This window comes from Nerophis lumbriciformis, linkage group LG19 (genome assembly GCF_033978685.3).
Source record: "Nerophis lumbriciformis linkage group LG19, RoL_Nlum_v2.1, whole genome shotgun sequence".
Lineage (NCBI taxonomy): Eukaryota > Metazoa > Chordata > Actinopteri > Syngnathiformes > Syngnathidae > Nerophis > Nerophis lumbriciformis.
Window position 1 is genome coordinate 31,395,084 of NC_084566.2, and position 13,977 is coordinate 31,409,060.

The following is a 13,977-nucleotide window of genomic DNA, read 5'->3' on the forward strand; positions in this document are numbered from 1 at the left end:
TTACGCTTTGAAGGTGAAAGTAAAACACTAAAAATGATTGGAGTTGTAGAAAAAGCTTGACATTAATCAATAAATCAAAGCATTACAGGCCATTTGGTTGCAAAGGCAGAGGGTAAGGGTCAGCGTAAGGGTAAGCCAACACTGCTATCTAGTGGCCAAATGGTGCACATCATGGCTTTAACATTCCACTTTAACTATGTTAGTAGATTCAGCTTTCTTGGGGTGGATAAAAACATTTATTTTCAAAACAAGACAATGTACAAGCACACAGGTCAGAATGTACCACACAAAATCTCCACCAAGGTAAGGTGAACAGTTTTTAAGGTGAAATATAAAAAGGCAAACACAAAAGTGTGTAAAACTGCTAGATCATATCCTGGATTACAAAGCGTTGAATAAAATGATTATTAGATTTAGCACAAAGTTGCTCTGTTACCTATAACACAAATCTTTAATACACAAAATGCATTAAAATATGTTTTTTTAAACCAACCTTTCTGAAATTGCAAACACAGTCTAAAGCTGTGTACCAAACACTGCGACCTTAAATTACTGCAGGTGTTTTTGTGTGCCCATGTGAGAAATTTCAAGTCCGTCCAATTTTGGGGGTTTAATAACAGCGCCACCCTGTGGTGTATTTGTCATTGAAATTCCAGCACAGGCAACAGTAAGTGTACATGTTTGGACACATTTTCATTCTTCTGCAATTCATCTTTTATTGGACGCTTTTAGGTCAGTTTTTCTACTATCATCCCATAGATTTTTTTTGTTTTAATAACACTTTTTACTCTGCTTTTTGCAATTTTCCACCGACCTTTCTCTTTTTATTTTTAGGCTTGCTTTCATCTTCCAGAATGACTTCCTCTGGGGCAATGCGGACTTTCTTGGTCTTTAGGAGCTTCTGAACGTCTTCTGCAAGCGAGAAAAGATGGAAACCAAACACATAAGTCGTGCACAGCGATGGACAACGTAAAATAAAAATTTGTATCACCTTTTGATGATGTTGGTGCTATGTTGGTTTCTTCTTCTTTGGTTGGCTTCACTGTTTGAGGCTTCCACACAGCCAAACAAGTCAGCCTGGCTGTGGTGTTCACTTCCCCCAGGAGGGTGGGACATTCGAGCTCCTGTCAGATAACATGTGGTTTATGTAGGGTCAAATTGGACAGAATTGAGGAAATAAATACATATTTATATAATTACTTAAATGTGTCATTATGTTATTATAACTGGAAATAAATACATAAATATGTCCAAGCACTTTTATTTTCTCTTTTGCTCTTTTTTTCACGGTTGACTTAAAACGCTTATAAGGTTAATACAGCTATTCTCATGGCCACGGTTTGACCATGGAACAAATTTCTACTTCCATGGTTTTCTAAGGAAGAAAGAGTAAATGTGGAATTAAAATAAAAGCCTTGCCTCATTCAGGCGCAGCTTCCACATTTTGATGAATCCGTCGTTGGAAGCCGTGACAATCACGCAGTGGTCGTCCATTTTGAAGCTCTCCACCGCTTTCACCCTAAAGAAGACATAAATACATTAATACTTACAGCTAGGGCTGGGCGATATGGCCTTTTATTAATATCTCGATATTTTTAGGCCACGTCACGATACACGATATATATCTCCATATTTTGCCTTAGCCTTGAATGAACACTTGATGCATATAATCACAGCAGTATGATGATTCTATGTGTCTACATTAAAACATTCTTCTTCATACTGCATTAATATATGCTACTTTTAAACTTTCATGCAGAGAGGGAAATCACAACTAAGTCAATTTACCAAAACTGTATTTATTAAACAGTTATTAAGCAGTAGCACAATCATTCATGTCATTTCAAAACAGAAAGTGCAAGATTGTCAGAGACATTTTAAAACAAGCTATTAGTGCACTTTTGTGCATGATGTCACTAAGATGACATGTCAAAACAACACTAAATTAAAGTGCACTTTTTGTACAGAACGCCACTACAATAGTTTAAAATAAATATAGTACACTTTTGTGCATGATGTCACACAAGATATTTCAACAACTCATATAAAAATGAGCTGCATAATAGGAAATCAAATAGTGTATGTCCTTCGCTATGTGGTAGGTTCCTGCGGACGTTATCTCCTTCTGTTGTTGACTATTTTTTTCATACGGTGTTGATGTGGAAATGGTTGCTTCGGCATTTTGTTGGTGTGGCATCGAACGGAGATGTTGACATGCGGCGTTTCAAGCACTCTTCATTCTCTAGCAGGTGACTTTTCATATGATGCTACATTAGCAGTGCTGCTACTTTTTGTAGCAACGCTTTTGCCGCATAATTGTTCAACATCTTCCCGCTTGAAGCCAAACCACCGCCAGACGATGGACACTGCTGTTTTTCTTGGGAATTAATTCTTCCTTCATTTGTTACCAGATTCGCACCTTCTCTCTCTCGTATTACCACCCTCACCGCACCGTTAGCATCACAACTAATGTTACCATGTCGCTACTTGTCTGCTCCGCGGGAGCGTGTGACGTTGCACACGTGACGTATGTAAGAAGGTGCTCTTGTTTTAAGTCTCTGTGAGAAGGAGAGACTAGAAAAAGTGAGAAACGCATGAAGTGTAATGCCCGCAGCTAAAAGCAACTGCGTGAGAAAGTATACTCAAATATCACGATATAGTCATTTTCTATATCGCACAGAGACAAACCTGCGATATATCGAGTATATCGATGTATCGCCCAGCCCTACTTACAGAAAATATGTTGAAATAGTGGCCTCCTCTCCAATAGATGTGCAGATTTATCGCTGGACCGGGCTGCACGAGGTGGGCAAAATTTTATGTGGAAGTCTCCCACATTCATTAATTGACATTTTACATGCACTCATCATGTAAAATGGGCCCCACCCCAGGGTGCAGGGCCCTACACAATATATGATCTGTTTATAGGAAGGGCAGCCCTGTCGCTGGTTACCACTTGAAACAAATTTGCGTGTTACCTCAACAAACTGGTCGCAACTGTACCCTTAAGTCTAGTATTTTTACATGTTACATGTTTACATGGAACGACCTACCTCTGAGTGTTAGACAGGCCTCCTCTCTTCCTGTTTTTAAATCTCTCTTAAAAACATACTTTTATTCCATGGCTTTTAACACTGAGTGCAATGGCGCCCCATAATACACCTGCTGTGAACCTGTTTTTATGTTGTATTTTTTCTATTTTATTTATTTATTTTTTATCGTGTTCTGTTTGTGTTGTGTTGTGTTTGCTCGGTACTCGTATTATCTTTTAACCTGCCCATTGTACAACACTTTGGCTACCCATGTGGTAAATTTTAAATGTGCTTTATAAATAAAGTTGATTTGATTTGATGTTGAATCTTTCGAGCCCTAACAGCAAAATGTACCTGGTTTCATGAGCCTTGAACTCACACATCCATTCCTGCTTGTCAACATCACACAGTCTCACTATTTCATCATCGCCCGCAACCACCAGAATTGTATTCTGGGAGAGAAAAAAACCCCACTTGGTTAGATCGTGTTTGGCGTATTTAAGATGGTGGTCAGAGTTGGAGAACTCACGTTTAAGAACTTGACAGATGAAATCCTCTTGGGGTTCTTCAGCGTCTTGGTCACCAAAGCTGTCTCCAAGTCATAAAGGTCCAGCTGGTTGATGATGACCACCACGTATTTTCTCCCGTCTGGAGACCACCGCACGATGTGTGCGTCTGCAGAGACGTCACAATGATCTCACAACACACACACATCCATACAAAAAAAACTGACGGACTCCACACTCACTCTGTTTTATGTTCTTGATGAAGGCAGATCTTCCGGTCATTAGATTCCACGTTCTATTAAAGACAAAGAAACATTGTAACATCTTGTTAAATCAGTGGTTCTTAACCTGGGTTCGATCGAACCCTAGGGGTTCGGTGAGTCGGGCTCAGGGGTTCGGCGGAGGTCAGGACACACCCGACTCATCATGTAAATAAAAACTTCTCCCTATCGGCGTATTACGGATACGGCAACAGCAGAAGTCAGACTGATTTGCAGGTGTGTAATTTGTTGTGAGTTTATGCACTGTGTTGGTTTTGTTCTTTGAACAAGGTGATGTTCATGCATGGTTCATTTTGTGCACCAGTAAAAAAAACATGGTAACACTTTAGTATGGGGAACATATTCACCATTAATCAGTTGCTTATTAATAGGGATGTCCGATAATGGCTTTTTGCTGATATCCGATATTGTCCAACTCTTTAATTACCGATACCGATATCAACCGATACCGATATCAACCGATATATACAGTCGTGGAATTAACACATTATTATGCCTAATTTGGACAACCAGGTATGATGAAGATAAGGTACTTTTTTTTTAAATTAATAGAATAAAATAAGATAAATAATTTAAAAACACTTTCTTGAATAAAAAAGAAAGTAGACAACCAGGTGGACAACCAGGTATGATGAAGATAAGGTACTTTTAAAAAAAATTAATAGAATAAAATAAGATAAATAATTTAAAAACATTTTCTTGAATAAAAAAGAAAGTAAAACAATATAAAAACAGTTACATAGAAACTAGTAATTAATGAAAATTAGTAGAATTAACTGTTAAAGCTATTAATGGACCAGCAGCACGCACAATCATGTGTGCTTACGGACTGTATCCCTTGCAGACTGTATTGATATATATTGATATATAATGTAGGAACCAGAATATTAATAACAGAAAGAAACAACCCTTTTGCGTGAATGAGTGTGAATAGGGGAGGAAGGTTTTTTGGGTTGGTGCACTAATTGTAAGTGTACCTTGTGTTTTTTATGTTGATTTAATTAAAAAATAAATAAATAAAAAAAAATTTAAACTAAAAAAAACGATACCGATAATTTTAAAAAACGATACCGATAATTTCCGATATTACATTTTAACGCATTTATCGGCCGATAATATCGGCAGGCCGATATTATCATCTCTACTTATTAACATGCAAATTAGTAACATATTGGCTCTTAACTAGTCATTATTAAGTACTTATTAATGCCTTATTCGGCATGGCCTTATTATAACCCTAACCCTCTAACCCTGGCCCTAACCCTCTAACCCTAACCAAATAACTCTAAATTAAGTCTTTGTTACTTAGAATATGTTCCCCATACCAGTACCCATACCTAAAAACATATACCGTATTTTTCGGAGTATAAGTCGCACCGGAGTATAAGTCACACCTGCCGAAAATGCATAATAAAGAAGAAAAAAAACATATATAAATCGCACTGGAGCCCGGCCAAACTATGAAAAAAACTGCGACTTATAGTCCGAAAAATACGGTAACTTTGTCTTGAATTTGAAAAAAAAAAAAAACATTTTATTTTTCACTAAAGAAGGGTTCGGTGAATGCACATATGAAACTGGTGGGGTTCGGTACCTCCAACAAGGTTAAGAACCACAGTGTTAAATCAATTTTCCTGCGATGTGTGCCTCACCTGAGGGTCTTATCCGTGCCTACTGACAAGGCAAGTTTCCCAGACGGATGCACAGAAAGCGACGTGACTTGGCCTCTGGAAAAAAACAAAACTGACATTAGCCCTTCATCCTGTCGACACATAGAAATATTTAAATCCCAATAGAAATTGTGCGAGTAAAAAAATCTCTGCGACGAAGAAGATCTATGACTAACACTTGCAGTAGATCTTTAAACATGGAGTACTCTCATTAAATAGAAGATCTTAAAACAACTCCAGTGCAATCACTTCTAAGACGTTAAATTGTTGCATCTTCAACAACTGATTTACTAGGTTGTTGTATTTTTCAAAACCATGTTATTTTGTTTTAAATACGACAGAAGTTGGCATTATGTGCATAATAACAACAGCTCTGAACACTTCAGTGATTAGCCCTGATGTGTGACAGTGGCCGGGACTCACTTGTGGGCTTTGATGGACTTGAGGCACTCCCACTTCTTTATGCTCCAGACACACATCAGTCCATCCTCTCCTCCGCTTATTAAATATGACGCATAGAACTCCAGACAGGTGATGGAGCCTATGAGTAGACAACCACAATAATAACCACATTGTTGCCATATTATCGTAAATATTAATGATCCACAAGGGAAATTGTTCCACACAGTAGCTCAGTTACAATGATGGAAAGTGTAAGGATGGAAAGGACAATGCAGGTATAAATAGACTAAATATAGCGATATAAAATATAACATATAAACATATATTATGTAAATATTACGTATATATTAGAGATGTCCAATAATATCGGCCTGTCGATATTATCGGCCGATAAATGCTTTAAAATGTAATATCGGAAATTATCGGTATCGTTTTATTTTTTTATTTTATTTTTATTAAATCAACATAAAAACACAAGATACACTTACAATTAGTGCACCAACCCAAAAAACCTCCCTCCCCCATTTACACTCATTCACACAAAAGGATAGTTTCTTTCTGTTATTAATATTCGAATGGAAGAGGCTGCGATATGCCAACTTGGCAGCTGAAGCAGAGGCACAGCGCTGGGACGTGAAGGTGTGGCCAGTGGAGGTGGGCTGTAGAGGCTTTGTAGCCAGTTCCACCACAAGGCTCCTCAAAGAAGTAGGAATCAGAGGACAGGCCCAACGCAAGGCTATTAAAGAACTTGCCACCGCAGCAGAACGGAGCAGTCACTGGCTGTGGCTGAAGCGCAGGGATGCAGCATAGGCTGCCAAATAACCACGTGGTGCCACCATGCGACACACACCCAGGTCTGATCAGCCTGTGGTGGGCTAACCTCGGCAGAGGGTGTCTTGTGATAAATGGCCGAAACGCCCAATGACGTCGGGGAACACAACTGAAGATGTGTTGTACTGGTGGCACCACATGATTATTGCCAAACTCCACCCCACCCAAGAGGACATCTCCAACCCCATTTAATTGTTGTGCTGAATATTTAGGGATCTTTAACAACTAGTCCTATTAAGAATCCTGGTTCCTACATTATATATCAATATATATCAATACAGTCTGCAAGGGATACAGTACGTAAGCACACATGATTGTGCGTGCTGCTGGTCCACTAATAGTACTAACGTTTAACAGTTAATTTTACTCATTTTCATTACCGTAATTACTAATTTCTATGTAACTGTTTTTATATTGTTTTACTTTTTTTTTTATTCAAGAAAATGTTTTTAATTTATTTATTTTATTTTATTTTATTAATATTTTAAAAAATGACCTTATCTTCACCATACCTGGTTGTCCAAATTAGGCATAATAATGTGTTAATTCCATGACTGTATATATCAGTATCGGTTGATATCGGTATCGGTTGATATCGGTATCGGTAATTAAAGAGTTGGACAATATCGGAATATCGGATATCGGCAAAAAGCCATTATCGGACATCCCTAGTATATATGTTATATTTTATGTAAATATTACGTATACCGTATTTTTCGGAGAATAAGTCGCTCCGGCCGAAAATGCATAATAAAGAAGGAAAAAAACATATATAAGTCACACTGGAGTATAAGTCGCATTTTTTGGAGAAAAATGTATTTGATAAAAAATGCATAATAAAGAAGGGGAAAAACATATATAAGTCGCATTTTTGGGGGGAAATTTATTTGATAAAACCCAACACCAAGAATAGACATTTGAAAGGCAATTTAAAATAAATAAAGAATAGTGAACAGGCTGAATAAGTGTACGTTATATGAGGCATAAATAACCAACTGAGAACGTGCCTGGTATGTTAACGTAACATATTATGGTAAGAGTCATTCAAATAACTATAACATATAGAACATGCTATACGTTTACCAAACAATCTGTCACTCCTAATCGCTAAATCCCATGAAATCTTATACGTCTAGTCTCTTACGTGAATGAGCTAAATAATATTTTTTGATATTTTACAGTAATGTGTTAATAATTTCACACATAAGTCGCTCCTGAGTGAGTATAAGTCGCACCCCCGGCCAAACTATGAAAAAAACTGCGACTTATAGTCCGAAAAATACGGTATATGTTATATTTTATATCGCTATATTTAGTCTATTTATACCTGCATTGTCCTTTCCATCCTTACACTTTCCATCATTGTAACTGAGCTACTGTGTGGAACAATTTCCCTTGTGGATCATTAAAGTTTGTCTAAGTCTAAATTTAAAGTGAGCAGTGTTATGTTTGTTCGGGCAGAATATTTGCATTGGTAGTCATTAGATTATACAAATAAAGTTGCACTCTATGACTCTATCTCGTTAAAAATCTCCCCCCTCAGGTTAACACTCGCCGTTGTGATGCTGCAAAACGCCGTGTTCCAGTTTCTTCTTCATGTCGTACAGCTGTATGGTCTCATCTTTGCTGCCCGTGACAACAAACTTCTCGCTGGCCGCCACCACCGAAAGGGATGCGGTGTGTGCATGGTGTGTGAAGTCGGCCTCGGCGGTCCACTCCTGCAACAGAAAAAGAATAAGGCAGTGGTTAACAATTCTTAAAGCAACAAATATAATGTATTGTATGTGTGTGATTAGTTTAATGAATGAAATATGTCAGTAGTACTTCAGCTGCCTAGTGGTTAAAGTGTCCGCCCTGAGATCGGTAGGTCGAGTCATACCAAAGACTATAAAAATGGGACCCATTTAGAGATGTCCGATAATATCGGGCTGCCAATATTATCGGCCGATAAATGCTTTAAAATGTAATATCGGAAATGATCGGTTTCAAAAAGTAAAATTGATGACTTTTTAAAACGCAGTTGTGTACACGGACGTAGGGAGAAGTACAGAGCGCCAATAAACCTTAAAGGCACTGCCTTTAAGTCACATAATATCTACGGCTTTTCACACACACAAGTGAATGCAAGGCATGCTTGGTCAACAGCCATACAGGTCACACTGAGGGTGGCCGTGTAAAAAACTTTAACACTGTTACAAATATGCGCCACACTGTGAACCCACACCAGACAAGAATGACAAACACATTTCGGGAGAACATCCGCACCGTAACACAACATAAACACAACAGACCAAATACCCAGAACCCCTTGCAGCACTAACTCTACCGGGACGCTACAATATACACCCCTGTTACCACCTACTCCCCACCCCAACCCCGCCCACCTCAAACTCCTCATGCTCTCTCAGGGAGAGCATGTCCCAAATTCCAAACTGCTGTTTTGAGGCATGTTAAAAAAAATAATGCACTTTGTGACTTCAATAATAAATATGGCAGTGCCATGTTGGCATTTTTTTCCATAACTTGAGTTGATTTATTTTGGAAAACCTTGTTACATTGTATAATGCATCCAGCGGGGCATCACAACAAAATATAGGCATAATAATGTGTTAATTCCACGACCGTATATATCGTCTCGGTTGATATCGTAATCTGTAATTAAGAGTCGGACAATATCGGATATCGGCAAAAAAGCCATTATCGGACATCTCTAGACCCATTACCTCCCTGCTTGCCACTGAGCATTAAGGGTTGGAATTGTGGGTCTGAGAGCCAGCTCCAACTCGTGGTTCCCAAGACCAGACTTAAATCCAGGGGAGACAGGGATTTCTCTGTGGTCGGCCCTAAGCTCTGGAACACTCTGCCCCTCCATGTTCAAACTGCTCCCACAGTGGAGTGTTTTAAGTCTCGTCTTAAGACCCACTTTTATTCTTTGGCTTTTAACACTACGTGAGTTGTGTGGTCCTCTGTCCTCTGTTGTCCTGTGTTTTTTTATAAATTTTGATTTTTTTATTTACTGTTTTAATTGTTTTTACCCTTTAAAATCTTTTTTAATCATATTTATTTTTATATTGTTTTTAAATAGTTTTTACATTTATTTATTTTTTGTTTTTAATTCAGTTATTGGTGGAGCTAAGGATAATATTTGAATATTGTTTTTAATATTGTTGTGCAGCACTTTGCAAACATTTTTGTTGTTTAAATGTGCTATATAAATAAAGTGGATTGGATTGTATAAATCACCAAAAATGATTACCGGGCGCGGCCACCGCTGCTGCTCACTGCTCCCCTCACCTTCCAGGGGGTGATCTAGGGTGACGGGTCAAATGCAGAGAATAATTTTGCCACACCTAGTTAGGGCTGCAACAACTAATCGATTAAATCGATTAAAAGCGATTATAAAAATAGTTGGCGATTAATTTAGTCATCGATTCGTTGGATCTATGCTATGCGCATGCGCAGAGGCTAGGTTATTTTTTGGTTTGTTTGGTTTTTTTAACCTTTATTTATAAACTGCAACATTTACAAACAGCTGAGAAACAATAATCAAAATAGTAGGGGTGTTACAGTACATGTATTTGTATCGAACCGTTTCGGTACGGGGGTTTCGTTTCGGTGCGGAAGTGTACCGAACGAGTTTCCACACGGACATATTAAGTAGCGTACTGCACGTTGTGTAAACAATACCGGTACTTAAAATGCTGGACATTTGAGGCATTTATGAAACTTCGTCCTGACAGCTCCGCAAAAGAGGACATGTCCGGTGAAAAGATGACGTATGGTCAGTCTATCCTAGCCCGTTAGCTGCTAGCATGCTAGCAAAAGAGGACTAGCAGCGATCGGTTTCAGTGGACGTGAAACCGATCGGGCTAGGTCCTGACCATACGTCCTCTTTTCACCGGACATGTCCTCTTTTGCGGCGCTGTCGGGCGGTGTTTCTTAAATGCCTCAAATGTCCGGCATTTGGAGTTAGGGTTGCGTGTATTTTCAATGGTTAAGAAGGTTAAAAACACAACAAATTGTGCGCGCAGCAGCATTGGTGAGGGAGGGGCAGAGACAGAGAGAGAGAGAGAGAGAGAGAGAGAGAGTTGTGATAAACGCGCATGCGTCGTCAGGCTCTGCTTTTTATCCATACATTTATCAGATTTAATTTTTTATTATCTATAGCAGGGGTGTCAAAAGTGTGCATTTTTGTAACATTTTCCTTGTTTTATTTGGCAAGTTGAAAGAACATGGCGCCAGTATGCTGTTTTTTCCCCCAATAAAATACTGGAAAGGATAGAAATGTAGTTTGTCTCTTTTATCCGATTATTAATCGAAGTAATAATCGACAGATTAATCGAATATCAAATTAATCGTTAGTTGCAGCCCTACACTTAGTGTGTGTGTGTGACAATCATGGATACTTTAACGTCACTTTTTTGTAGCAGTGTTTGAACAATTTCCCTTGTGGATCAATAAAGTTTGTCTAAATCCAAGTAACACGATATGAGATTTTGCTACCAAGAAAACGCACACCTCTATCAAAGAAGTACAACTATGCCACATTTCCATGACTTTTACAGTTTTTATGAAAGTATCACAGGGAACACCTGAATGTAATACTTCTAACACCTGTTTTTGACTTATTGATTGAGACTTTTATTAGTAGATTGCACAGTACAGTACATATTCCGTACAATTCTTTCTTTCTTTCTTTCTTTAGTTTATTTCGAACATGAACACACTTACATCATAATACATCACACAATTTCATATCATTTCATTTTACATCATGCCCAAAAAGGAGTAGGAAGAAGCAAAGCTTATTTAATCCTACCCCTTTCCCACTTCAAAGCGTTTACAAATATATAGAATCATTTACTGACCTTTTTATATAATAAAATAACATCTATGAATTAGTATACAACAGTTTTGTAATATGTAATTAATTAATTAATTCAGTCATTATTAACATACTGAGATGAAGAATATCTTATTTTCAATAAGGTTGAAAGTATTTCTCATAATTCTTCTTCTTTGTACTCTGTAAGCACTATTATTTTGAACAACCTCTTAAACTGGATCATATCAGTACAATTTTTAACTTCTTTACTTAATCCATTCCATCATTTAATTCCACATACTGATATGCTAAAAGTTCTAAGTGTTGTACGTGCATATAAATGTTTTAAATTATTTTTTCCTCTAAGGTTATATTTCTCCTCTTTAGTTGAGAAGAATTGTTGTACATTCTTTGGTAGCAGGTTATAGTTTGCTTTGTACATCATTTTAGCTGTTTGCAATTTTACCAAATCACCGAACTTTAATATTTTTGACTTAATAAATAAAGGGTTTGTATGTTCTCTATATCCAACATTATGTATTATTCTAACTGATCTTTTTTGTAACACGGTTAGCGAATGTAGTGCACATTTGTAGTTATTTCCCCATATTTCTGCACAATAACTCAGATATGGTAACACTAGCGAGCAGTAGAGAATATGCAGTGATTTTTGGCCCAGGACATATTTTGCTTTATTCATTATTGAGATGTTTTTTGCCACCTTATGTTGTATGTTTTGTATATGAGATTTCCAGTTCATTTGATCATCTATTAATACTCCCAAAAATCTAGTTTCTTTTACCCTTTCTATGTCTACTCCGTCTATTTGTATTTGTGTATGATGCTCTTTTCTACTATTACCAAATAGCATTATTTTAGTTTTACTGAGATTCAAAGATAGTCTGTTTTTGTCAAACCATCTTTTTAATGTGTTCATTTCTTCTGTTATTATTTGTATTATCTTCTGTGTGCTCTCTCCTGAACAGAAAGCACTTGTGTCGTCCGCAAATAAAACCAACTTTAAGTCCTTCGTAACCTTACAAATGTCGTTTATATAAAGATTGAACAATCTTGGTCCCAGTATTGATCCCTGGGGTACACCACAGGATATATCTAGCCGTGTTGACATATTTTCACCCATCTTCACATATTGCTTCCTGTTGGTTAAATAACTTCTTACCCAATTCAATACCAAACCTCTGATGCCATATCGTTCTAATTTTCGTATTAAAATATCATGATTAATTGTGTCAAATGCTTTTGTTAAGTCCATGAATACTGCGGCCGCACATTCTTTACCATCTATTGCATTGGTAATTTCCTCTGTTATTTTGGTTAATGCTATTGATGTTGAGATATTTGCTCGGAATCCATATTGGTTCTCCACAAGCGTCCCACTTTTGTTAATAAATAAATCTAATCGACTATTGAATAATTTTTCCATGATTTTGGAGAATTGTGGAAGTAATGAAACTGGTCTGTAGTTAGTAAACTGGTGTACGTCTCCATTCTTATAAATTGGTACGACTTTTGCAATTTTCATTATATCAGGGAATTTACCGGTTAAAAATGATACATTGGTGATATATGTCAGAGGTTCTGAAATGTCTTGTATAACCTTTGTTATCGTTACCATATCTATTTCATGACAGTCGGTTGAGGTCTTGGATTTACAATTTTTTACAATTTTGATTATTTCTTCTTTTGTTACGCTTTTAAGAAACTAAATGGTAACACCCGAATAAGTTTATCAACCTATAAAGACATGTTTTTATTTACAAGCGGTAGAAAAATGGAAGGATGGATTAGTGGCACTCACATTGTCGTCAGTTTGAACATTGTAGCCGAAAGCTATTTGCTCGTAGCTGCCAGCAATCAATTTCACCACAGAAGCCATGATGCTATGCTAAAGCTAACGCGAGCTTCTTCCCCGACTTCAGCCTTCGTCTGACACGCTTGTCACTTCGTCGCAGCAGCAGTAACTATACTATAAATATAATAAAATTAAATAAAAAAAACGGATAATTGAGGTTGGTCGAGGTGTGGAGCGACTAAAGACAGGTTTGGGTATACATTCACACACGTGAGGAACCATAACAACCCAGGAAGGTACTGCGCAAGCGCGATTTTCTTGTTCTGTGACGTGATTCACGTTTATCGCTGCAATGGCGCCACCAAGCGGCGCGGATGATCGAGTCCGCGATTAAAATGATTCTTCCCTCGCAGAAACGCGCCCGTTTTGAGTGTGAACCGGACAGAATGCGATTATTCAAAAACATCCTGTCACAGGATTCAAACGTAAATACTTGCTTTGACACAAATTTAAAACGTGACATTAATAAGGCGAGCACATGACAGCGCGGTGGGCGTGCCGGGAATATTTTGTCCGTCTCATCATTGGCTGGTTTCCTCGATGACGTCATGACAGAC

The 13,977-nt window shown here is 37.7% G+C and overlaps 1 protein-coding gene across 1 annotated transcript; it reads right to left on the reverse strand.

The window, feature by feature from the left end:
* Window positions 1-202: 202 nt before the first annotated feature.
* On the reverse strand, window positions 203-13,669 carry pak1ip1 (PAK1 interacting protein 1). Its single transcript, XM_061978959.2, has 10 exons — window positions 13,367-13,669; window positions 8,278-8,440; window positions 5,913-6,030; window positions 5,472-5,546; window positions 3,781-3,833; window positions 3,562-3,707; window positions 3,387-3,484; window positions 1,420-1,519; window positions 992-1,124; window positions 203-912 (listed from the first exon to the last, which is right to left on the reverse strand). The coding sequence occupies exons 1-10, from the start codon at window positions 13,442-13,444 to the stop codon at window positions 785-787; spliced, it is 1,092 nt and encodes a 363-aa protein (XP_061834943.1). The 5' UTR covers window positions 13,445-13,669; the 3' UTR covers window positions 203-784.
* Between the last annotated feature and the right edge of the window lie 308 nt (window positions 13,670-13,977).